Genomic DNA, 27,071 nt, shown 5'->3' with positions numbered 1-27,071 from the left:
TGAGTGAATCATGGGCTAATTTTATCCCTTTAAGCCACATGTTAGTGTTTTATGTTTTAAATTTGTAATAATACATGCATTCTTATTATATGAACAGTTATTACAGTTTATCCCTGCAGTTGTTTGTGTCTTTCTTTCCTTTAATTCTAATCTTGGCCTTGGCCGAGGGCTGTATTTTCCACCCATTCTGAAAGTAATGCTTTTCATCCTTTCTTTCTCATAGATGAGCCTACTCGCTCTCTCAGTGGCCTCATTTTGAAGAACAATGTTAAGGCCCATTACCAGAATTTCCCAAACGGCGTGTCTGACTTTATCAAAAATGAGTGTCTGCAGAACATTGGAGACTCCTCACCGCTCATCAGAGCCACAGTGGGTGAGTATGTGGACCGACAAACTTTTATTCATCTGGCTCTGAGCCAAAGCTTTTGCCATCATAATGTTAACAATATTATGCCTTAGGGGTCTATGTATAGCTTTGTGTTGTTACTCTTGATATAGCTTTGTGTTGTTACTCTTGATATAAGATTTTTTATTGACTGCGTGGTACAAATCCGATTTTTGTGCATATCCGATTGGAATCCGATCTTAGCAAGTGTGAATGGCAAAAAATCCCATGAAATCCACTTCAAGCTACATTCATATATGGTTTGAAATCCTATTCAAATTGCATTTCTGGAAATCCATTTCAGTCTGACTGCTCTGATTGGATATGGTTTATGTGACTTTTTGACGGCACGTAATACGTAAAAGTCAGACGTTGTTATAGGAAACGTGTTGAAAGACACTGCTGAAACAGGGGTGTGCTGTTGCAAAGTGCCAGATGAGCAGAAGATGACAAAATATTGGAGACGTTTTGAAACTGGCGGAGAGGACAACGTGGAATAAAGCTGCTCATACCAGGCTCCTACGGTTCTGGCGCTGCCTCAGAAGACGCAGTAGTCCAGCCGGCCGCTACACATTGTCATGTTGTAAATAAAATAAGATCTCTGTTGCGTATACCTAGCAACGTCATTGCCATAGAATCCAATGTAGATATTCTGGAAAACTTAAGATTGGCATGGACACACAAATCTGATCGGAACAGTTGCGATACACAGTGTGGACAGTCAATCATTTATTATCAGATTCCAATTGGATACATAAATAATCGGATTTTGACTGACAGTGTGAACGTAGCCTATGTCTGACACAATGTGTCTGAATGAGCTGCTTTTTGTTATTGTGATTAGACTGTGAAGAGGTATATGCAGTGCTGTGTTTCTATGGTTACGCAGCATCTTGCAAAACAACATGAAATGTATAATTCCACCTGCTTGATTATTCGGTTTGAAAATTGTCTTTTATGAACGTTTTCCCACACATTGATGAATACAGTAATGGCCAAAAGTGATATCTGCTGGAGATATTTGTTTTTAATGACCCTACAAGTTTGATTAAACCATCATGATATGAGGAAAAGTATGTATTTTTGTAAAATGTTGAAAAATGTAAATAACATTAAACTTGGTTTATTTATCTGGCAAAATTATTTACAGCTACAGGTTTCATTTTACTATGCAAAAAAGAGAATGCATAGAAAAACAAAAAAGCTCACCGGAAAAAGCATGCATTGACAACAACATAATCAGTTATTCATATTTTGTTGGTTCTCTCTTGTTTTTGCATGTGTTCGTATGACAGCCTGACCAAAAATTCTATCTATCTATCTATCTATCTATCTATCTATCTATCTATCTATCTATCTATCTATCTATCTATCTATCTATCTATCTATCTATCTATCTATCTATCTATCTATCTATCTATCTATCTATCTTACTCAAGTACAAGTACTTATAGAAATGTTTACTAAAAGTAATAATCTTAATAGTTACTTGAGTAAGAGTAAAAAAGTATCCAATGAAAAAACGACTCAAGTAGCTAGTTACTCCGGATCATATAGGCATATACAGTATATAATAACGTTATTATTTAGATATTTAATTTTATTAGGCATTTAATTTAAATTATAATTATCATAATTAGATGGGATATCTTTAACAAACACAGAAGAGACAAGCATTATTTCTATCATCTGTAGCTCCAAAATCATTGCATTTCCTTTGGTTTGTATAAAAAATAACATATACAACTACTTTTGGATTATTAGACAATGTCGAAATAAGTGAAAACTACCGCGGGTTAGCGGGTGTTCATTTCATACTCTGTGAACAATGGTAGCTTATTTAATGTATAAATTAAGGTATGTCCAAAAAACTGGTAATACTGGTCATACTTTCTAGTAGTGGTATCGTGGCATAATAATCTGTTTGGTTGTAAAATGTATTACCTGATGAATGGAATGAAATCGAATATAGCTCTACCTGTGGAATCGTTCACAGACAACATATGCAGATTTTCCACTAAAAAAGATCTTCTTCACTTGCAAACAATAGGATGCATTTGCAGATTTGCTTTCATTGAATGTAGGTCCATGGCCACTTCATCCAACGCTCTTAATTTCCTATTACGACTCCGAGTGAGAAACCGGTTCATACGATTCAGTGTGTGCAGGAAACTGAACGCATCATTCAAACTGATTAGTGAACCAATTTAGACCGTTTTGCCAACTTGTTTGATCAAGTCATTGAACAGAATCGACTCCAACGAGTGACTCATCACTCATGCCCCATAAAAAAGAGATTGCGTGCTTGGAATAAACTACGCGTTTCTTAACACGTATTGCATCAAATTAAAGTAATGAGAGGAACGTCGCCCAGCATAACAAAGTAAAAGTATAGTTTTTTTCATTAGAAATGTACTCAAATTAAAGTACCCACATTTAAGTCTAATCTTAAAAGTACAAATTTTCCACAAAAAAAAAATATTCAAGTAAATGTAACAAAGTAAATGTACTTTGTTACCACCCACTTCTATATGTCTATCTGTCTGTCTGTCTGATCACCATTTCAGTCGTATCCCGATCCTAGTGATTCCATGGCCATCTCTCGTCATACACGAGAGACTGTCCATTCATTTTATAAAATGCTATACAGACTAGTCTACTGAAAATGGTGCATTATGTGCATATGTTTGTGTTCTTCAGGTATTCTGATCACAACTATAGCTTCTAAAGGGGAGTTACAGAATTGGCCGGAGCTTCTACCTAAACTCTGTTTACTGCTGGACTCAGAGGACTATAACACTTGTGAAGTAAGATGCACACACTCTTTCTGAAGCTGTCTGCAGGCATTTCTCTCCTCCTCGTGTTTCTCGCATTATCCTATGTTTCTTTCTCTCTTTGTCCCTCTAAGTGGAGCTGTGTGATGATGGATGTTGCTGACTTCTCATTTAAACCTGTAGTGTAGTGCATTGCTTCATGATCTAAGCTCTCTGCAGTATATCTCAATAGTATCCAGCTGCAGACCCGCAGCACCACCAGTTTCAGAACCCCAGCGCCAGAACCGGAAGTAAGGGGCGGAGCTTACGTTCTAACACCAGCGCCAGGACCGGAAGTGAGGGGCGGAGCTTACGTTCTAAACCGAGTAACGCCACCTAACGTTTTGGAGCGTAATTTGCTTAGACACGAAACGTCATTATTACACACGAAATGTCATACTTTATACCTATTATAATGATACATTAAGGTATAGTACAATAAGCATTTAAAACATTGATTTTGTGTAATATAATTCTATATAGTTATCCGTTTTATTGTATTATGAGAGTTACTTCCTGATCGTGAAAATAATGCTTGAAACTTATGGTCATTTTATATAAAATATACTTTATTTCACAAGAAAATGTGCAGCATGCATTTTTCTTTATGTAAAATAATGTCAAAAATCTAAAAAGAGAGAGAAAATCCGGCATTGTTTTAAAAGAAACCATAAAAATGTACCGTACTTCAAATAATAGCCGAGTCCCAAATAGACGATTGTCTCTTTACACGCCTGGTGTGGCTGCAGGTCTGGGTAAATATAAGTCCGGTCTCAAATAGAGGTCGGGTCTGTTTTTTTGTTTCAGGTTGTATTAAATCTTCTAAAACCCGTCAGATCGTCCGCTTTTTGGCGGAATATAATGACTGCTGCGCATGACAGGGCGCTTAACGAGCAGAGAGAGAGAGAGCCCCGGCCGCGCGCGCGCACTCTCACGTCTTCAAACAACAGCACTGTCTTGCTCTTTATTTGTCACATACCAGTTATAGTTCATACAACGAGCAGTGACTCACTGTGTAATAAAAACATACCCTAAATATTATTTAAAAGGTGCAACAATTTTTAATATTTTTAAATACTTGCAAAAATAACCATGCTTGTGTCATTGTAAATAATTCCGCCCCTCCCTCACTTCCGGTTCTGGCGCTGGGGTTCTGGCACTGGGGTTCTGAAACTGGTGGTGCTGCGGGTCTGCAGCTGGATATATCTCGTATATCTGAGGTTTGCTGATATACATGTACTGCAGCATTTCTCCACAGGGAGGTTTCTCTGCATGGCTTCATGATGTGAAAGGAATGTGATCATCAAACTGCCCTCTGTGGGATTTTTACATTTGTCATTGATTTAGTTGGTGTGTTATTAGTCTCTGTGTTTGGTTGTAATGTTTTGTTGAAAGTTTATTTCAAGCTTGATTTACAAATACCTATTTTTGTAATATGCTCATTCGGATGGTTGTGTTCTTGAGCAGCAAATCAGCATATTAGAATGATTTCTGAAGGATCATGTGACACTGAAGACCGGAGTAATGATGCTGAATTCAGCTTTGCTACACAGGAATAAATTACATTTTAAAATACTATTACTAGAAAAGTTATTTTAAATTGTAATAATATTTCATAATATTACTGAATAAATGCAGCCTTGGTGAACATAAAAGACTTCTTTTAAAAACATCAACACATCTTACTGGCCCCAAACTTTTGAATGATAATGTACATTATTAATAATAATTCAAAAATATTATAATTTTATTTTGCAAAAATAACAAAGATCGTATGGGTGCTGTGCAGTGATATGGTCAACAGGTGTGGTGTTTTACGTCTTATCTGCTACTATTGGTATTGGTGTTTTCACCGCACGCTGTCATAATTACCGTAATCATGAGATTCTGACTGTAATTACAAGTTCTACAAGGATATGAATTCTTTTTACAGGTTAAAACCCTGATTTGGTTCATTTGTCCTCTGGCAATTATTAGATAATAATAGTGATATTCGACATGATGTGAATGTGTATGCACCATATATTCTACATATTTTGCACTGCTAAATGCTATATTGACCATTTAGAAGCTAGAACTGGATCAATCTGTTTTTAAAAATTTGTAATCGCAAATATATAAATAAAACATTATTATTATTATTATTATTATTATGCATACATTTAGAGACTAGTTTCAGTCCCCACTGTCATTATCTATGTAATAACATTAGTATCCCTATGGACGAATTTGTTTTGCTGATGCATACACTTAAAACTCTGAGCCCTGAGCATCTGGACTCAAGGCTAAGAAGCTGAAGTTTTGGCATTCGGTTAATACAGTGTACATGTACCCATGCGAACACAAACCTTTCTCTGCTTTGATGTTGCACAGATTAAGTTTGCATATTGGAGGTGTGGCCTTTAATATAGGGAAATGCTTTGTAAACTTTGCTTGACCAGCTTCAGTGTTCTAAATACAGACATACAGGGCCTTGACCCCTGGTGAACCCACACTTGTCATCCCGAAATAGTACTTTTATGTGCCTGCGTGCAGTTATTGAGTAAATTTAATGTCACGCACATGAACAAAGAGACTCTGAACTTGCAGTACAATGCTCTGCCCTGTGTGACTGCGAGACACTTGCTGAGCAGGCTTGTTAGCAAAGATTGAGGCCAGTTATTTTCTACTGGGGAGATCAGATGTGATCACAACTGATCACAGAGCCGCTTGGAGACTGTGCACACTTTCAGACTCTCCTGTCCTTCTCCTACATGACAGGACTGTTCAAAAGTCTCAGTCCACATTAAAAAATCTAATTGAATTTGTCTAATTTAAACCTGTAAATTAGCCTAAGTTTTATGGTTTTGAAGTGTTATAACATAAAAAGAGAAATAGACATTAACTGAAAATTGTACAAACGATTTTCTCATGAATGGGGATGAATGAATAACCAAGATATTCTGAAATGAATGTATTCAATTCAGCTTTCACTTAAATTGTCCTAATATCATTTTTGAGAAAAAAAACTTAGAACAAATGATTAAAATGCTTGAATGCCTATTTAGTTTTTTTGGTTTTGTTTAGGTTAGTAAGGTTTCATTTTTAAGAATTACTACTTTTATTCAGCAACGATACAAAAAAATATTTAAAATTGTACTTTTGATTAGATAAATGTAGCCTTGGTGAGCATAAGATACTTTTTTCAGAAACATTAAAATATTTATACCGACCCAAAACTTGAACGGTAGTGTACATTTTTATTTTTTAGGGAAAAAAAAACCTTTTGTTAGTCTGTTTTACCTAGACTCATTGCTGTTTAAAAAATATCTTTTCTTATTTTTTGACGTGTCAAATTACATGCACATTCCATTGCTTGGGCAGTGTGTGGAATATCAAACCCTCTGCCTGTAATGATTGGCAAATCCTGATGCAGCATGCGGTCTGACTATGTAGAATATGCATCTGTAATTAGTGGTGTGCATGTGCCTGAAAGATGCAGATACATCAAAGATACTTGTGAGGAAACACTCTCAGATGCCCATGCTATCTTTCAATGAAATGCTGGGTAAGAGAATTATAAGCCAGTCCTCCACAGCCATGCATGTGCTTGCCTTGGACTATGCTGAGCACCATGCCAGAGACATTATACGGGGGAGGAGACGAACCACTCGTAGATAAATGAATGGGAGAGATATTAAGGCTCAATATAGTGCCAGGCAGCAGGAATGAAAGTCTGCCTTTTAATAGTTTATTTACTCTTGAATGTGCATTAACTGTATGAACCTGGAAATTACAGCATATAGCGTGATTAAACTCAAGAAACTAAATGTATTATACTGCTACTGTCAAAATGCATTTCTTATTGTAAATATATTATTGTCATACTCTAAATAAACACTTTTGGAGATTTCAATCTTTATCTCTTCATGTAGATGTGCTTGAATCCCTACTACTTGCTTTGAACTAGGTCATGGGTTTAATTCTGAGGAACCATAAGGAGTAAAATAAGCAGCTGGCAAGCTGTGTGTGTGTGTGTGTGTGTGTGTGTGTGTGTGTGTGTGTGTGTGTGTGTGTGTGTGTGTGTGTGTGTGTGTGTGTGTGTGTGTGTGTGTGTGTGTGTGTGTGTGTGTGTGTGTGTGTGTGTGTGTGTGTGTGAAAAGGAGACTGCATCCGCTGTGATCTTCTAGTTTGGTTGTGGCATGTGGGTACTCATGTTGCTACATGAGGTCTGAAGCAGTTGAGAGACATTTCCAGAATGTCAGGGATGACTTTATTTAGCTTGGGCAGAGTGGTTTTGCTTTCTGTAATGGGTTTAATGTCCAGAGATGTCCTATGTTATCTAGTTGGCATGGTTAAGATGTTTCTGACCTTTGAATCATAGTTTATAGGTTTAGTGCATTTCCCACTAATTACTAATAGAGGCAGACCAATAGTGGATTATACCTATAACGATAACTAGGTTGGACTAGGGCTGGGCGATATGGCCAAAAAATCATATCTCGGTATTTTTTGGTTAAATGGCGATATACGATATATATCTCGGTACTTTCTACGTTTTTCTATTTAGATAAAGAAAATGTATTTATTAAAAAAAAAAAAAAAATTATTTCACATCCTGCTCAATGATATCCAAACAATGTTGATATTGAAGGATATGGAAACAAATAGGGAATGTAATGTAGGCTATGCAATATATTATGTGCAAAACATTACAAACTAAAAACAAAAACAATGCTTTTGTTTTTAAAAATGACTAAAGGCTAAACTAAAAATGAAAATAAAAACAAAAGCACAAACTAATTATATTAGCCTGCATTTGATTACCCCATTATAATGGTCACTTTCATAAAAATATACTTGTAGGTTTAAAATTACACATATGGCACATTTATTGTCTCCAACAACAAATATTTTAGTAATATGTATTTTAGTCAGAATTATTGCGCTACTGTTCTATTGTGCTCGTCTGTTTGGCGCGCACGCGCGTGGCGGTGCTCATTCACGGACGCTTGAATTTTAGCGGAGATTCATTTGCAGAAGCTCGTCCTCTCCTGACAGTGAAATGGACATATTTGTTTGATTTGTTTGAACATTTACAGATGGAGAATATACCTGTGAAATGTAAGTTAAGCACTGAGGAAAGCACCACGTCTCAAACGCATTAAACAGGGACAGTATTTATATTTCAGTCACTAACAGTAGGCTATCAGTCCGAGCATCTGACAGGGCAAGCTGCTTTAAACTTGTTAACTATCTTACCAGTTATTTTGAAGCGCTTAATAAGCTGCAGTCATGTTTAGGACAAATTGTACTGTTATATTGTACAAACTCGATGTAGCCTACCCCCCAGCCCTAGGTTGGACCATGCTGACAGATAACCGTTTAATCAACCGATAGTTTTTTAAATAGATGCTGAATGAAAATAAACATAACATAAAATAGTGCTGAAAGATGGTCATCTTTAATGAAAAGCTGCTTTGAAACAATCTACATTGTTAAAAGCGCAATATAAATGAGGATGACTTGACTTAAATATACAAACGCCATAGCATTGAAATTAACACATGTTTACTCATACTTAATTTGCTTCTATTTTAGAACACTTGATGATTATCTAAGCAAAATAACAAAATATGTGTTAGTGGCGATAAAAAAAGTACTAAAATCGAATGCTTTCTGATTCGTTTATAAGTTTCTGTCGGCTGCATGACGATACGGTTTTCTCAAGTTTTGCTTTCTCATGACTCTAGCTTTAAATATGCAACTTCACTGCATAACGATTGCATAAAAGCCACCAGCTGGATATTAACTAATTCAAATAGATGGCACAAATATGAAATTAAATATTTGGGTCAGGCTTGTGTGTGTGTGTTTTTGTCACATTGTTTTAACCGCTTGAGGGACTAATGTTAGCATCCTCTCAGTCTTGACTGCAAACATGCTACTGTTCTCCACTCTTGCTGCATCTAGACAACAAATTAATTACTTTATAATGATATGAAAACATGTAAAGTAGTGTACTCTATACATACTGTTTCACTGTCTGTTTTAAATCCGCATCTGAAGTGTCTCGCTCTGTGCAGCGTGCAGTGTCAAAACAAACACCACGAAGTGTCAGTGATGGTTTCAGTGGTGGTGGCATTCTCTCATGGCCCTCGGCCTCGTCCTGCTCGCCACAGTCCCCCCGACGCATTTAAATATATATATTTTTTTAAATCATAGCTTCATCGGAATGGTATGAAATTTTGTGACTTTTTTGGTACTTGGTAAATGAACATCCAAAAAAATTGGGGACAGGATTTGAATAATCTAAGTGGTTGTAAAAAAAAAATGTCACACTCAGGACCTAAGGGTCCAAATGGACCCGGATAGGAAATGAATGGCAAATTGGCAAAAATGTGAAAATACCGAGTTTTTTTGTGCGTACAATCTACAAATCAGCCACGATCCAGAAAAAAAGCACACAACAGTGAAGGGGTGAATCTATAAAACATCAAGAGTGCAAAACAGACACACACAAACACACACACACACACACACACACACACACACACACACACACACACACACACACACACACACACACACACACACACACACACACACTTTTATACATAAACAAACTAAAAAAATTAAGATTACCTATGTGTTTTGCATTTTTAAAATGCTCAGTTTGTCCACTAGATGGCATCCATCTCATTTCAAAAATTGCTTTCATGAGGTCTAGGCTTGACTCTAAAATGAAATACAGCTTTAAAAAAAAATAATTTTTTTTATTTTTTTTATAATTTTCTATTATATTCAATGGGGGGAAAACCGGGGGGAGATGGGTCATATTTATTGCATAAATATTAATTATATTAATTTATATTTATTATAAAAGCCTCCTTCTTTCTCTCACGTTGAGTGTGCGAGTGTGAAAGAAAGCGACAGAGGACGCTCTCAGCCAAGCGACGATGCGTAAAGCTCAGCAGGCAATGAGATTATATCTGCGCTAAACTTATTTTCTGCCTCTAACTCAATCACAGACAACTGAAATCAAAAGATTTTCTAGCCATTGGTTTATTTATTTTTAATCACCTAGCTTGAAATTTGGTCGCATGTGTGAGTGATTTACTCTCATTGTAGAGGTTTGCCTAAGTTATTGAAACTGCGGCTTTAATTGGCTTCCGCCTGTATAGTTTTATGGACTGTTCCACAGGCGCATGTACAATAATTGTTTATGATTCATTGAAAAACATTGTTTAAACCCTTTCTAATGCATGTTTGGATTTTAAATAATTACCTTTAAATGACAGTATTCGGAAATCCAAAGTCTTTGGTTTTGACCTTGAGAGACTAGAGGCTTCCGCTCTGTGTTCCTCAAATGTGCCATCTCTGAAAAGGTGCAAGCTGACAGTGGAGACAGTTGCCATAGCGACAACCGAGCCAGACAGCTCATTGCCACGGCGCCGTTTGTGCTCGTGACCTGATTAGATTACTTACAGGAACGTCTGTGAGATCAGGAGGAAGCTCGATGTTTTGGGTGGGTCTGGCTTTGGCATTGTTCTTTTTCAGATCCTTTTCTATGAGGTTTTGAAAGCTGAAAGCTATAATAAAAAAAACATATTTTTTTATCCAACTAATAATAGCATATATAAACGTGTATAACACCTTTTCATAAATATGATCATTTTAAAATGTTGCTAACAATACTGATATTATTAATATCAATATTAGTTATGTCAAAAATAATAATAATGATAATAATAATTACCTTTATTAAAGACCTTATTAGGATATATTGAGTTACTTCAGAGCAATGCATGACTGAAATGCCTATGGATTAAAGCAGTAGCTATGAAAGCTTGTTTCTGCCACGGAATAAAAATAAATGTAATTATTAAAAAAAGTTTATATCACGCAATTCTGACTGTTTTCTCTGCAATTTTGACTTTTTTCCTTGCGATTTGTGAGTTTATATCTCACAATTCTGACTTTATAACATGAAATTGCGACTATATCATGCAATTCTGAGCAAAAATGTCTCTACCTTTTTTTTCAGTAACAGAAACAAGCTTCCATAAATTGACCTCGAAAAGGTCAACAGCCTCTCCAGCCGTCAATCTGTCAATACTTGTAGCGCTACAAGCAGGGCTAGCTCAAACCATGCATGGGCCTATGTACAACAGTTCATATATTGACAATAAAATATGATAAATACTATAATTATTATTTTAATTAAATGAATATTTATTATTTTCTCTCACACACATATACTGTACAGGTTACGAAAATGTCAATTTGTTTTGCAACGAATCTATAAATTTGTCCAGGCTCATAGCCAGTTCCGTAGTGCCTAGTGAACAGATCACTGTCCAAGACCCACATTACTCCTGTGACGATTTCAGTTATTAACCTGAGAAGATATTTCCTGTCTGGATGGGTGATTTATATGTTGAGTTGTGTCCTTGTGCATTGGTGTCAGAGTTGATTTTTTCAAAAAAAAATGTATTGCCTACTCTGTCTCTCTACCACTACAGTATTTCCCAGGTTCTACTCTAAACTCTCCCTTAAATGAATTATTTTGTATGTCTGCTTTGCATGTCACCTTCAGTGTAGACAGTCCATGAGCCAGCTGTGAGCTTGAGGCAACGGCAAAAGTATTATAATTTATTTTCAGCAGCACTGGCTGCATGTCTTTCCACAAATAGAAATGGAGTGTCTGTTAGCTGAAGGCCCCCGTATCACTGTCCGACATTCATTGCTGGTTTGGGCAGTTTGATTGATTGTAATGGAAGTAAATGGAATAAAAAATTTTGAGGTTGTTCAGTGTAAAGGGGAAATATATGATTTATCTCTGTTCCATTCCTGTTGTGTTTGTCCTTCAGGGGGCTTTTGGAGCCCTGCAAAAGATCTGTGAGGACTCTGCTGAGATCCTTGACAGTGACATGCTGGACCGCCCGCTCAATGTGATGATCCCGAAGTTCCTGCAGTTTTTCAAGCACAATAGCCCCAAGATCAGGTAAGACAAGCATGTGATTCCTGATGGAGCAAAGCTCTATGAAACCCGTTTACACAATAACATAACAATATTATTGCGATATCTATAGAAACAGAAAGAAAAAATATATATATTTTACCTAATTAAAAGACTCCCACACTGTGTCTTGCTTTTGTCTGTCATCTCCTCCAACAGGAGTGTCTAACGCCTCCCTTTCTTTTTTACGCAATCCAAAAAACATCCCACACTGTGTCTTGCTTTTGTCTGTCATCTCCTCCAACATGATTTTGTGCATATTAGCTAAACATTGTACGCTTCTCAATTGGAAGTCTGAATCCTAGTGAGGCTGTGTCCTTCTTAGTCCAGTCCTTCTGATGCTTGTAGATTACAGTAGGGCTGGGCGATATAATTTTCCTAGATGAAATTATAACAAAAGTTCATTAAGTGTTTGATATAATGTTTGTGCACTATGCAAATAATGCTGCGCATGCATGTTGCAGACCGTCACATTGATAAGCGCTGCCATTCCTGTTGTGTATGAGAAACATTAAATGGCAAAAGCCAAACGAAACAGAGCTGCTCGTTTGAACCGTGCGCCTTACGGAAATTTTAACAGTTCGGCTCAAAACACACTGCTGCGTCAGCTCAGAGCCAACGCAATTACTCATTGACCGTCTCAATCTTGCGACCACTAAACTCGCTCTGAGATCCTGTGAGAAGTGCTCGAGTTCGGTGCAAAGTTCTCTCATACAAACCACAAACCAAAGGCCTTGTCGTCTAAACCAGATGAAACAGCGCTGACATTAACTACACTGATGCCGAAAACAGAAGAAACATAAAGCCACGATATAATGTAGTATAATAATTATTGTGGTGATTTTTTTTTTGGCCACATTTAAATTCTCCCTAGACTAGATTCCTCCTCAGCATTAAGCACTAAAATGAGATGGTCTAGTAAGTGCGCATGGCTACGTCATTATGACAATCGCCTGTGGTCTCCTAGTGGTTTTCATTAGACACAGCATAATGTGATTGATTTACAAAAAAAGAAAAATGCCTACATCTCCGAAATCATGTTTTGGTCTTGCATTGCATAACGAAATTGGACGAGCTCAGTTCCGATTCATTTTTTAAGAATTCTCATTTGAATTATGAAATGGGAATTGGAATGTGTGCAAAGGATTGTGGGTGACTGAAGGACGGAATGGATACAGATGATGCATCCTTGAAAATAAGCTGAGTGAAGGACGCGAAACAAAGACTGCCTTCCTTTGATCAATCATATTTGAGACGGCTTTTGACGGAGTTTGCTGACTTGGCAGCCTAGATATGCAGCCTTACTAGGACGCAGCCTTCCAGTTGAGAAGCACTCACTGCGTCGTCTTTTTCCGTTTTATGACGGCTGACAACCAGCGTTAAGGTGCAGTACCGCCACTTACTGTGTTGGAGTGTCAACCACATACATACTGGCCCTGAAATGTTTGTGATATATCTACACGTATGTATATATATACATAACAATTTGCTGAGCAATTGTTTAGACTTGTTTGATATATGTACTGTGCTTGTTGACTGTTGTAGGTCTCACGCCATTGCCTGTGTCAACCAGTTCATCATCAGCAGAACACAGGCCCTTATGCTGCACATAGATCCTTTCATTGAGGTATCACCTCCAAACCTGACATGTCAAAAATTAGAATTCGGTTATGCGCTTAACCTAACTATTCAATATTATAGAATTATGATCCAAAAATTTTGATTATTGTGATTATTGTTTTTTATATTTTTGCATGTGTCTTTGTACCTCAGAACCTGTTTGCACTGGCAGGTGATGAGGAGCCCGAAGTGAGGAAGAACGTGTGCAGAGCTTTAGTCATGCTTTTGGAAGTCCGACTAGACCGTCTCCTTCCTCAAATGCACAACATCATTGAGGTTAGATCACACCTCCTGTAGCTCCTAATAAAAAACCTAATATAACTCTTATTACATGAGCGCTGAAAGAGAACTTAGACCTCGGTAGGAATTAGCTACTGTCTTAGATGATCATCAATAATGGTTGTACATTTTTAATGATAAATTTTCCCAGCAAATCCCAGAGAGTCAAAATGAAGCAACAGCAGCCTCTTGTGGACTTTCTCTAGCTAGACTTTTGTGGACTAGTTTGTTAAAAATGGAACCGATGAGCCTTACTTATGAAACGTGTGCAAAATTAATTTGTGTAGTTTGTACGTAAAACTATTCTTACATTACATTCAGTGGGATAGTTTTTTTTGTGGTAAAAATTATTTTGGAGATTTTATAACACAATTATGCTCTGTGCTCTTGTTTCATGAATAAGGCGCATGGTCTTTATGTTTCTATTTCTTCTATTTCTCAGTACATGTTGCAGAGGACACAGGATCAAGATGAAAATGTTGCTTTGGAGGCTTGTGAGTTTTGGCTCACTCTTGCTGAACAACCTGTGTGTAAGGAGGTTCTGTGTGGACACCTGCACAAGTGAGCACACACACACACACACACACACACACACGTGTCTTTTTGGTTAAAAACATCATCTTTATCAGGATCAGTCATGTTTTTCCATGTTTTGTGACAGATTGACACCAGTTCTTGTGAATGGAATGAAATACTCCGAAATTGACATAATCCTGTTGAAGGTCAGTTTCTCTCTCTCTGGTTTTAAAGCTTCTTTTTGAGTATCAGCTGTTTGTGACATTTTTATATGCCACCCCAAACAGAAGTAAAACATAAAACGCACATCTGTGGATCAGAGAGGGGCAAATAGACTAAATAAAACACCTGTGATTTGTCATTGAGTTAATGCGCACAACCAACATGTGATTTGGTTACGATGCTAAACCACATTAAAATAACCCCACATTGTCCTTTGGTTTACATTTGGCTGTCATTATACAAATCGGTAGCCCTTTATTTTCCATATCTCTGTCTTTCATGTTTAGACACTTGAGTTCTAAAGCATCTAGTTAGCTAAATAAATGAAATTAACTATCAGAGTAAAAAAAAAAAAGAAGCTAATTATATGGAACAGATTTTGTGTTGTGCATTCCTACACAGACCCTCTCAGTCTTGTATATGTCAGACAAAAAGTTTGTCAAAAAACCAACTTGCAAACTTACTCTCTTAATAAGTAAATGATTTTCAGGGTGATGTTGAGGAGGATGAAGCAATCCCAGACAATGAGCAGGACATTCGCCCAAGGTTCCATCGCTCACGCACCGTTGCCCAACAACACGAGGGGGGAGACTCCATTGAGGATGAGGAGGATGATGAAGATGATTTGGATGACGATGAAACTATTTCAGACTGGAACTTGAGTAAGAAACGGTTTAGTTTAGAAATGACAGACTCAGCCAAGTCCTCAACTTTTGCTTGTGTCTTCATTGTTTTTTCTGATGTGTGTAGGGAAATGTTCTGCTGCTGCACTGGATGTCTTGGCGAATGTTTTCAGAGATGATTTGCTGTTGCATATTCTTCCTCTACTGAAAGAACTACTGTTCCATCCAGAGTGGCTTATTAAAGAGTCGGGCATACTTGTACTGGGAGCCATTGCTGAAGGTATTCAAAAATTAATCACATACGCATAATATGATTTTCACAAAGCATAGGATTAGCATTTAAAAAGAGAAACTGATGTCTTAAAAATACCTACACTACCAAAAAAAGTTGAAAAAGTTTTTGAAGAAAACTCTTATGTTCACCAAGGTTTCATTTTTTTTTTTTTTTTATCATAAATACAGTAAAAACGGTAATATTGTGAAGTATTATTACAATTCAGAATAACTGTATTTTATTTTTATATATTTTAAAAGGAATGTTTGTATTAATGTATTTATTCCTGTGATGGCACCATTATTCCAGTCTTCAGTGTCACATGATCATTCTGAAATCATTCTGCTTAATAAACATTTTTTATAATGAATGTTGAAAACATTCAACTGCTGCCAAATATTTTATGGAAACCCTATATTTCCCGGATTCTTTGATTAATGGAAAGTTCAAAAGTACAGCTTTAGAAAAAAAAGAAGAAAAAAAAATCTTTGTAAAGTTATCTTTACTTTCACTTGAGCAATTTAAAGCCTCCGTGCTGAAAAAAAAAGTATTCTTTTCTTAAAAAAAAAATCTTATTCACCCCAACTTTTGAACTGTAGTATCATGTATACTTTTTTTATTTATTTATATAAATGTATATCTTAACTGGGTGATTCTTTATTTAAGTGTTTGTTACACAAATTTTTGTAATTACTCTACTAATGAAACATTGTGTAATTACTAGCAACTTTAAAAAAATAATTGCACACCAAGTACAATGAATATATTAATAAAGTGTGACCTCCATCTCTCTTTTTTTGACAAGTATTTTCTTTCTTTTCTTTAGGCTGTATGCAGGGGATGATCGCCTACTTGCCAGAGTTGATTCCACATCTGGTACAGTGTCTCTCTGATAAGAAGGCGCTAGTTCGATCCATCACTTGCTGGACTCTGAGCCGCTATGCACACTGGGTTGTTAGCCAGCCCCCCGACACCTACCTCAAACCGCTCATGACTGAACTGCTCAAACGGATACTTGACAGCAACAAACGTGTCCAAGAGGCCGCCTGCAGGTGAGTATGTGTCACAATATTGTATGTCTTGTTTAAAGATGGTTTTGTTACCCGAGATCTCTTTTTGTCCTTCCTTCAACTCTTGCCTATCTCTGACTCTTACTCTTCCTCCCACAGTGCCTTTGCTACCCTTGAAGAGGAGGCTTGCACTGAGCTGGTGCCATACCTTGCTTATATTTTGGACACATTGGTCTTTGCTTTCAGTAAATACCAGCACAAGAACCTACTCATTCTCTATGATGCCATTGGGACTCTGGCTGACTCTGTGGGCCACCATCTCAACAAACCAGTAAATTGCACGATCAAATACACACAAACTCTTTTGTATCAGGCACACATCTTTATTTTTCAAACATATACAGTAGAGGTAGATTGTTACATGGAAACACACACAAAACCTCTGTATACTAACACATTTTTGGTAAAATAATCAATTTGAATTCAAATAAATATTTGTAATTTTAGTATTTAATACAAGTTTAATAATATTAACATTTCTTTTGCTTTGTCTGCCAGTAACTTTTCAGTAACTGCCTGTGTATGTAAGCCCACGTATGACTTCTGTATGTGCGTTGTTGTTCACATGCACTGTGCTCTATTTGCAGGAATATATTCAGATGCTGATGCCTCCATTGATACAAAAATGGAACCAGCTAAAAGATGAAGATAAAGACCTCTTTCCCTTATTGGAGGTAGTTATTATTTCATTTATATTAAATACCGTTCAAAAGTTTGGGGTTGGTAAGGTTTTCTTTTAAAAGTCTCTTATGCTCATCAAGTCTGCATTTATTTGATCAAAATTAAAGTAAAAACACTAATATTGTGAAATACTATTACAATTGTAAAAATGATCTATTTCTAGTATATTATCAAATACAATTTATTCCTGTGATGGCAAAGCTCAATTTTTAGTCATCTGTGTCACATGATCCTTCAGAAATCATTCTAATATTCTAATATTCTTTGATGAATAGAAAGTTCAAAAGAATAAACATTATAAATGTCTTTGCTGTCACCTTTGGTCAATGTAATGCATCCTTTCTGAATAAAATTACTAATTTAATACATGCAGAGAAAAAAAAGACTAATTCAGCATAAGTCAGAGGAAATCAAACATTTTTATTGTTTAGAATGTTGCATGTCAGTGTATGTCCCTGATGGTTGTCATTCAGAACAAGATCTTTATTCTACATTAATTTCTCTTTTAGTGTCTCTCGTCTGTGGCCACTGCCCTTCAGAGTGGCTTCCTGCCATACTGTGAGCCTGTCTACCAACGCTGTGTCAACCTGGTCCAGAAAACACTCGCCCATGCCGTGGTGAGAGACCACTCATACATCAAACAATCTGAAAATCTCTCTGTAATATTGTCAGAAAAAAAATACTGGAGAGTGAAAAGTGTTACAAAATGAGAGGCATATATATCCAACAGAGTGAATATCACATGATCTCTCTCTATCTGTCACACAGCTTCACCAGACGCAGCCTGATTTTTATGAAGCTCCTGATAAAGATTTCATGATTGTGGCTTTGGATCTGCTCAGCGGATTAGCAGAGGGTCTCGGCGGGAACATTGAACAGCTTGTTGCCCGTAGCAACATTCTCACTCTCATGTACCAGTGCATGCAGGTAACTATACAGCATAACAAGGCTTTGTGGTATGCTTTTAGCCTAATATAACTAACAGAATTTCAACAATACCATTTGGTTATTTAACACTTCTTTTGGTTGCTTTGTCCAAACCCAAGTTCAATTCCTCTCTCATCAGTTCCCTTTCTAACAGGAACTCGTGCGGTTTTCCCATAGCGTCCTTGTTCCCCTTCTCAGTGAACCATGGTTATACTATGGTCATTTTTTCATGTTTTTGAAAGAAGTCTCTTATGCTCACCAAGGCTGCAGTAATACTGTGTAATATAATTTAATTTATTTCTATTTTAAAATGTGATTTATTTCTGTAATGTCAATTTTTTTCTTCTGTGTCACATGCTCCTTTAGAAATTATTCTAATGGCTCGTTTCCACTGAGCGGTACGGTACGGTACAGTTCGGTACGGTACGCAATTATTTGCGTTTCCACTGTCAAAAGTTGTGAATGGTACCAAAAAGCCGAACCGTACCGTACCACTTTTTGGGTACCCTTCCGTTGGGGTACCTAGCACAGTGGAACGGTACTAAAGGGTGGAGCTAGACTCACTGCAGAACGCTGATTGGTTGACAGAGTATCATCACTTGCGCGTGCTATAAGGGGAATGACAACATAAGAAGCGCAATTTTTAATATACAGTTGGAATATAATACTACGGTTATTCTTTCACGAAATGTAGTTTTAAGAGTTTTTGAGGCGAGAATGTAGTTGTTTAAAGCTCAAATCTGTGGTTTATTTATAATGATTTATGATAATTTGATCCATTCCAGGCGATCACCGGGCGCCCGGCGCTCATGTTCCCCCCCTGGAACAGCCTTTCCTCGGCTAGTCGTTCTGACGTTTGCCGCTGACTCTGTAGTGGTAATTCGTCTTGTGTATATCTAACGGGTGATCTTTGGTCTCGTGAATCGATAATTCATTCCCTGGCAAATCGTTTTGGCTGAGGGCTAAGTGAAGTTTCATATATTTAGGCTATAACTTTTCCGTTGTAACGTTAACGTTAGACTAGCGCTGAATTTGTATGTTTGACTGAATTGTTTGCTTTATTTCTTATTGCATAGCTTCTTGTAACGTTACCTTTTACTTATACTTTTATAATGGCTATTATTGATAAAACTGAAATTTAACAAAAAGAGATAGGGTTGAGTTTTGTCATTTTTTATTACAAGATTATCACTGTAATGTTTTTTATTGCAACATTTGTACAAATGCACATATTGCCTGGAATATGTTTAATATTTTTTTAAATTTAAACGAAATGCGGGGTTGTGTTTTATATTTCGTTTTGTTATAGGCTACCGTTAAACATGCTGTGAATAATATAATCAGGTCTATACATTGCCTGAACCACATTTGTGTGCCTATAATGTTTAAAACGTATTTAAATGAAAACGAAAAGAGGCAGAGTGGTGTTTTATAACATATTTCATTTTATTGTTGCCTAAAATGTACATGCAGAGCGAGCTGAGTGACGCTTTCACGAATACGCTGTTCCATTTGGAGAATTACCGGACTCGCGTCCTCGGGAGTCCTTCTGCTGAGAACTTTACATACTTGGTATTGAGAAATGCCTAATGTCGGCGCTTGTCTTCTTGTGACAAACATGCCGAGAAGCAAGGACAAGATCTGCTGTATGCCATCCATTGGTGTTTACTTTGTCGCTTTCTTCTTCGCGCGAAAATGACGTTGACCGCTTCTTTCCGGCAAACACCACGCCTATCAAGTAGGGTACTGTTGGCGGTGGAAACGCTAGCCGGATCATGGTTTACTGACCCGAACCGTACTGTACCGTACCGTACTGCTCAGTGGAAACGAGCCATAATATGATGATTTAGTGTTCAAATAACATTTATTATTATTATCAATGTCGAAAACATTTTTATATTTAACAGGTAATATTTTAGTGGAAACCATGATTTAAAAAATATATTTTCATATTATCTAATCTATATCTTTATATTATATAAATCATTATATTATTATTTGATGAATTGAGAGCATTTATTTTAAATAGAAATCTGTGGTAACATTATAAATGTCTTTACTGTCACTTTCGATCAGTTCAGTGTGAATAATGTATCCATTTCTTTCAAAAACAAAAATCTTGCTGACCCAAAACTTATGAAAGGTAGTGGACCCTCAGTCTGAACCATGGTGTGTTTGTGCCACAGTGAGTTCAACCATGCTAACTTTATGAAATGAGGACGGCTCACTTTTCATACCAATTGCGAACCAGACCCCAGTCCACCTGTTTAAACTGAGTAAAGAAAAAATAGGCTTGCAAAAACTGTTTTAGCCTTGTAAAAATTAACGGTCTTTCGATTTTTGTATTTTCAAAGGATAAAATGCCAGAAGTTCGACAGAGTTCTTTTGCCCTTTTGGGAGATTTGACCAAAGCCTGTTTCCAACATGTCAAACCTTGCATCGGTATGTGGTTGCACATATTCCCTGACACTTTCTCAATCTCGTCCATCTTGGTTTACCTTCAGGAACTTCATTTTTTTTGTTTGATTGTTTGTTAATCTCTCCTTTCTAGCTAACTTCATGCCTATTTTAGGCACAAACCTGAACCCAGAATTGATATCAGTCTGTAATAATGCAACATGGGCCATTGGAGAGATATCTATTCAAATGGGTGAGAGTTTCATCATCATCTTCAGTTACTGATTTCATTATACCTTTAAGGTTAACATGCTATTTGTCTCTCTGCTCAGGTTCTGAGATGCAGCCTTATGTCCCGATGGTTTTACAGCAGCTTGTGGAGATCATAAACAGACCCAACACACCCAAGACTCTGCTGGAGAATACAGGTACCATATGAGGGGTGCTAGACCAGGCTGACCCCTCACAAGAGCTTTCTTTCCCAAACTCTCCCAGTCCCCGTTCCGCAGTGCTTATTAATCTCCATACAAACTCCAGGAAGTGGACCTTACAAGGTTTGATAAAGGTTTTAAGATAACTTGATGTGATTATTAACTAACTGTGTAATGAATAAGAATAAGAGCGATTGTGATGCTCATTGTCTTGATCCTGTCTTCAAAAATGAACATAACAGACCTTGTAACAGTCCAGCCATGGTATTTACTGAAGTGGATTAATAAAACGGTGTATTCCATGTTAGAGTTAATATCACTGTTATTTAGTCACAAGCATCAGTCAGTGAGATATTACAAACAATGATAAATGTAAAACAGCCATGAAAGGAATATTAAGACCTGCTGTCTTTGATTTGAATGTTTTTTTATTTGAAAAATTGAACTTTAAATAGTCTTTTTTCCCCTTTTAATTCAGAGAAAATGTCTAAACTCAAACTAAATCTGTTTTGTAGTGTTTAGATGAATGTATAGCACCTGTACCTCACAAATTATATCCCAGTTACACTCCACTCTAATTGGACTGCTCAAATGGAAGCTCTAGTCTGAGCCGTAATGGCCCCCGACATTGATGCCTTTTTTTAAATGAGGGTGAAGTGTAATGCTCCTAACATACTCCCTTAGAAACAAGGGTACTTGTAGATGTGTTCATGTTTGTCGATTTATTTCTGTTGTTTTAGTTACTTTTCTTTTTCAATGTGAATGCATATCTGCCAATAGATGTTGAATGTTGTATAGTCAAGGACGGCTAATGTTTGATGCAGGATTGCTGATGGCTTCATTATTAATGTCACAAAGACTAAGTCCTTTTAAAAAATTAAAAGTAAGCATGTGGCATAGGCAAATGCCCACTGGCCATTTTTATGAGTCGGTTTCAAGTGTGTCTATTAACTTACTACTGTTCAAAAGTTTGTTGTCAGTAAGATAAATAAATTAATACTTTTATTTAGCAAGGATGCATTAAATTGATCAAAAGTGAGAGCAAAGGCTTTTACGTTATTGCAAATAAAATCTATTTAAAATAAATTCTGTTCTTCTGAACGTTCTATACAAAGAATCCTGAAAAAACAAATCGCAATTCTGTTTCGGCAAAAATGCTAAGCTGCACAACCGTTTTCAACATTGATAATAAGAAGAAATTGATTTAAAAAAAAAGAATGATTTCTGAAAGGGTGGGTGAAACACTCAGTTTCAGTCAATCTCATGTTAATCTTGAGTACCTATAGAGTAGTATTGCATCCTTCATATCTCCAAAAAGTCTTTAGTTTTATTATATTTATAAAAGAAAGATAGGCTGTACCGAGTCTTTCCGGAAAAAAACGAGCGGGTGTGGGCGGAGCTAAATAATCACGAGCGCGCGAAGCTTTTGCGTTGAGAGCGTCTGGAAGCTGACATCCCAAAACAAACCATAGCTAACAATCAGATTCAGCCATACATTTTTGATCCCGAATCAGATCCCGTGAGATGGGCAGTGAAATGGGGGGGAAACACATGGTCTCGAGAGTTTTTTAAAAGTAGAAATGATTTGAACTTGAGCGCAGTGTTTTTATAACACCATGTCATGCGCGAGTTTACAACATTTGTGTGTGTTTACTCTGTGGTTTATGAGGACCTGATTTGGTTTTACAATAAACAAACAGACACCTAGAGTGGCCGGCTAAACAAATGTATTTAAACACACACACAATACATCGCATGCTCCATAGATACATTAATTATACGTGATCATGTTGTTTACTTGCTGTGCTTATACGCCGATAGTTAACAACACACAGACATTTGAAGCAGTTTTACCGCCTACGGTTCCAACGCACGACCTTGAACCTTTATCGTTGTGACTGCTCCATCCTTAAGCATTAGACGATCTGCAAAAGCCGAGCACAACGCTTTGATGGGCTGCTTTCGCTCTCTCGCTCTAGGCTACAGGTGCGCGCGCGCCCTTCCGGGAGAAGTGCCCATAGGACCCGTATAAGGAAATTCCGGCGCATCTGACGTCACAAGCGCCCATACTCGGAAAAAAACTTTCCGAAACTTGTGACAAACCGGAATGAGTATTTGTGGCACAGAAATACTCCATCAAACGTACAACTTAATTTTTTAAACTTTGTCCATGTTTAGCTTGGGAATCCAACTCTTTAAAAGTGTAAAAAACTTGAAGGATCATGTCACCCTGAGGACTGGAGCAATGGCTTCTGAAAATTTCAGCTTTGCCATCACAAGAATAAAATACATTTTAAAATATATAAAAATAATATTTGTATTTATAAATTGTTTATAAAAATAAAAATGTAATATTTCACAATATTATGTTTTTTTTAATCTGTATTTTTGATCAAATAAAGGCATCCTTGGTGAGCATAAGAGACTTTGAAAAAACATTGAAAAGATCTTCCCAACCCCAAACTTTTGAACAGTAGTCGATCTCTTCTTTATGGTGCAGGTTTGATATCATTAATGTTTAATGTTGAGTTTATCTACTAATTAATATAATAATGTTGGACCGTGCTTAACTGTGAATCAGCCCATCCTGCACTGAACTGCGTTCTCTAATGAGCCAATCATCTGCTTTCTGCATGTCTCATTGGACTGTTCATAAATGCCTGTCTTTAATGAGAATGTTGCATAGTTTTGTGTCTCTTAAACTTAGGTCTCCCTCCTCTGTGCCTCTTAAGATCCTGGTGGAATCTAGTCCTCTCCATGTAGTTCGCTTGGCGTAATATGCATTACTTAAAGAAACAAAAGAGACAGAAAGAAAGACAACACTTTTCTGTTCTACTGAAGAAATTTTTGTGAGTTTAAGGGAGAAAATCTTATAAAACAAGATTGTTTTCTGTAGTCTTCATCTCTAAAAAGGGATTTGGGGGAGGGGAAAGAACATGCAATCATGATGGTGATGTAGAGACGTTATATCAATTTGGCGGACACTGAAAGTTTGTCTGAGCTTTAAAGAAGCTGTGTTTTCTAAGACTCCTCCCTTAAACGAGATCTATGTTTTTTTAGTGTCATATTTTTACATTTGACCCTGTAGTCTGGGGCTGTGAAGAGCACTAGTGAAATCTTGTGTTTATTCTCATACACAGATTCTGTTGAGTTCTGTTTCTGAGTTGTCTGTTTGTTTGTTTGTTTGTTTGTTTGTTTCTTTTTGTTTTCTCCTCCCCCCTCATTCGCTCATGTCTTGGTTGGCGTTTGGTGCTGTATAACCGTGATTGCGTTACCTTAGCAATAACAATTGGTCGTCTTGGTTACGTTTGTCCTCAAGAGGTGGCACCCATGCTACAGCAGTTTATAAGACCCTGGTGTGTATTATTCAATCTTTTATTTAATTCATTTCCTCTTTATGTCTATCTTCTGGCTTTTCTTCATATGGTTCTCTTTCTTTCTTTCTTTCTTTCTCTCTCTCTCTCTCTCTCTCTCTCTCTCTCTCTCTCTCTCTCTCTCTCTCTCTCTCTCTCTCTCTCTCCAAACCTTGTTCCCAAGTGTTCTTGAAAAGGCTCCTGCTTTTCTTCATGGCTTGCGCTAGTATTGAAACATCCAGAGTTGTATATACAAAGCATACTATTTCGCTAGGATAATATTTATATCGTCCTGCCATGCAAGAAGACACAGGAGGAGGCCTATTCAAGACATTTGAGAGAAGGCATCCCTCACTTTGGCTCTACCTTTCTCTCTGTTCTGTATGATTCTGTCTAAATCATTGCCAACCATGTGACTAACCCTGTCCCTCTAGGTCTTGTTGTTTAATTTGCCTCAGTAGCACCTTCATGTATTCTCAATTGATTTATTTCAGTTTTCACTTCTGTTTTCGTCTTTTATTGTCGCTATCTAACTACTAATTGAGTGCATGGGGTAATATCAAATGCTTGCTGGTTTCAGGAAACAAAAGCGCTAGTTACCTATGGATAAAAAGAAGATAAATGGAAAAGCAGCTTTAAAGAGTATATTTCCTCCCCATTAGATGTGGAGTCTTTTAGCTGCATGATTCTATCCCAGAATGTCTGCCCCAAAATGTGCACTAGTTTAACTCTATAAACTAGCAGCTGACAGAATACATGGTGCTATATAGACATTGTATTTGTCGTAAGCGTTGTACTTGTTCTTATAAAAAAGTAGGTTGTTTTACAGCAAAAGCAGCTGAAGATCTTTATAAACATTAACATCATTTCTAAAGAAGGTAGATGTAAATGATTAAGAACCAATGATATTAATGCTAGAAAAAATAAGATTTTAATTTTCTGTAAAATTATTGTGGGATTGTCAGGAAATATTGCAACAAGCTGAACTCTTCAGGTAAACCCGAAAGCTACTTTTTGGTTTCAACAAGAGAATGTTTTCATTTCAAAGAAGATAAAAATGTTGGTTTCTCGATTGACCAATCTCTGTGATTTAAAACGTTTGCTTGTCCCAAGGTGCTCTGAGGTGATAGTCATGATATTGTGTTGACTATGTATTAGACCTCAAGCAAACTAACCGCACAGGATTGTTATTTGAAAACTGGTTCTTCCCTTCACTAGGTGCACCTCTCTTCGCAATATAAGAGACAATGAAGAAAAAGACTCTGCGTTCAGAGGAATCTGCACCATGATCACGGTCAACCCTGGTGGTGTGGTGCAGGTACGACACAATATTCTCAGTGATGTCTCTGAGTGCTCGACAATCGAAAATGATCCTCTTTGTTTTCTTTACCATCCCTCTTCAGGATTTTATATTTTTCTGTGATGCTGTAGCATCCTGGATGAACCCAAAAGACGATCTTCGAGAAATGTTCTATAAGGTAGAGCGCTGTGTAAATATTTTATGAGTCTGTGAGTTGGGAAAACCTTCAAGGTTATTGTGGACGCATGCTTTATACTTAAGTGCGTGTTCCCTGTTAGATCTTGCATGGGTTTAAGAACCAGGTTGGAGACGAGAATTGGAGACGCTTTTCTGACCAGTTTCCCCTTCCACTCAAAGAGAGACTTGCAGCCTTCTATGGGGTGTAGATGTTACCTGATTGAAGAGGTAATTTTCCATGAGATTTTCTAAGCTAGACTCTATTAGAGGAGTGTGTCAAAGCTTCTTTATAAGGCTATAGAGCACTCAAATTTAGCAAGCATTCTTCATCGCAGTCGTTTTTAAATGTTTACTATATAAAAGCAAATGTCGTATGAATAGGTCTGCATGCACAGTTAAATATATTTCCTTCAGATATATCCTATAGCCTATATCATTTATATCCTTCTAATATGCTGATTTACTGCTCAATATCAGGCTTGTGCAAAATTCAGAATTTCAGAATTGGGCTCCATTCAATTCATGAATTGGAATTTGAATTGAATTGACTCCGCCCCACATGAAGTTGAATTTGAATTGGAATTAGAATGACAGGAAGTGGAATTAAATTCATGGCAATTCAAAGAAATTCCACAGTCACACAACAGAAAGAATGTGTTGAAACTCACATACATTCAGTGTTAGGAAGGTTACTTTATATATATATATATATATATATATATATATATATATATATATATATATATATATATATATATATTAACTAATGTCCACCTCAAATTCTTTTTTTTTTTTTTAAGATTTACTAAAGTAATTCTGGGAAATGGAGTATTGTTCCACAAAATTACAATAAATCAAACTTATTATTTGTTCTGTGACTAGAGCTTTTAACATTAATTGCTGGGGGAAACATTTCCTGTTAATGTAATCAAACTAATATCATTTATAGAATATGTAATGCAATCATATCTGACATATACTGTAAAGCTTAATTGTTAAACA

General features: G+C 36.7%; 1 protein-coding gene across 2 annotated transcripts in view; it reads left to right on the top strand.

Annotated features, from left to right (window-relative positions):
- tnpo1 (transportin 1) overlaps window positions 1-27,071 on the top strand; it is a 34,886-nt gene that overhangs the window by 4,247 nt on the left and 3,568 nt on the right. The window contains exons 3-23 of one of the 2 annotated variants that reach the window (XM_077231096.1): window positions 224-373; window positions 3,086-3,192; window positions 12,051-12,184; window positions 13,745-13,826; window positions 13,973-14,095; window positions 14,541-14,659; window positions 14,760-14,820; window positions 15,327-15,498; window positions 15,587-15,739; window positions 16,560-16,785; window positions 16,903-17,074; window positions 17,391-17,477; window positions 17,994-18,101; window positions 18,253-18,411; window positions 20,766-20,853; window positions 20,963-21,061; window positions 21,141-21,236; window positions 24,520-24,595; window positions 25,811-25,910; window positions 25,996-26,070; window positions 26,171-26,297. In XM_077231096.1, coding sequence (XP_077087211.1) covers window positions 224-373; window positions 3,086-3,192; window positions 12,051-12,184; window positions 13,745-13,826; window positions 13,973-14,095; window positions 14,541-14,659; window positions 14,760-14,820; window positions 15,327-15,498; window positions 15,587-15,739; window positions 16,560-16,785; window positions 16,903-17,074; window positions 17,391-17,477; window positions 17,994-18,101; window positions 18,253-18,411; window positions 20,766-20,853; window positions 20,963-21,061; window positions 21,141-21,236; window positions 24,520-24,595; window positions 25,811-25,910; window positions 25,996-26,070; window positions 26,171-26,278 — 2,495 coding nt within the window. In that variant the 3' untranslated portion in view covers window positions 26,279-26,297. The remainder of the gene's footprint in view (window positions 1-223; window positions 374-3,085; window positions 3,193-12,050; window positions 12,185-13,744; window positions 13,827-13,972; window positions 14,096-14,540; window positions 14,660-14,759; window positions 14,821-15,326; window positions 15,499-15,586; window positions 15,740-16,559; window positions 16,786-16,902; window positions 17,075-17,390; window positions 17,478-17,993; window positions 18,102-18,252; window positions 18,412-20,765; window positions 20,854-20,962; window positions 21,062-21,140; window positions 21,237-24,519; window positions 24,596-25,810; window positions 25,911-25,995; window positions 26,071-26,170; window positions 26,298-27,071) is intronic. The other variant, XR_013204123.1, reaches the window with a different exon arrangement.

The sequence above is a fragment of the Siphateles boraxobius genome, unplaced genomic scaffold (assembly GCF_051911475.1).
Source record: "Siphateles boraxobius isolate OS27281-9 unplaced genomic scaffold, OSU_SipBor_1 16, whole genome shotgun sequence".
Lineage (NCBI taxonomy): Eukaryota > Metazoa > Chordata > Actinopteri > Cypriniformes > Leuciscidae > Siphateles > Siphateles boraxobius.
This window is presented reverse-complemented; position numbering and strand designations above follow the sequence as displayed.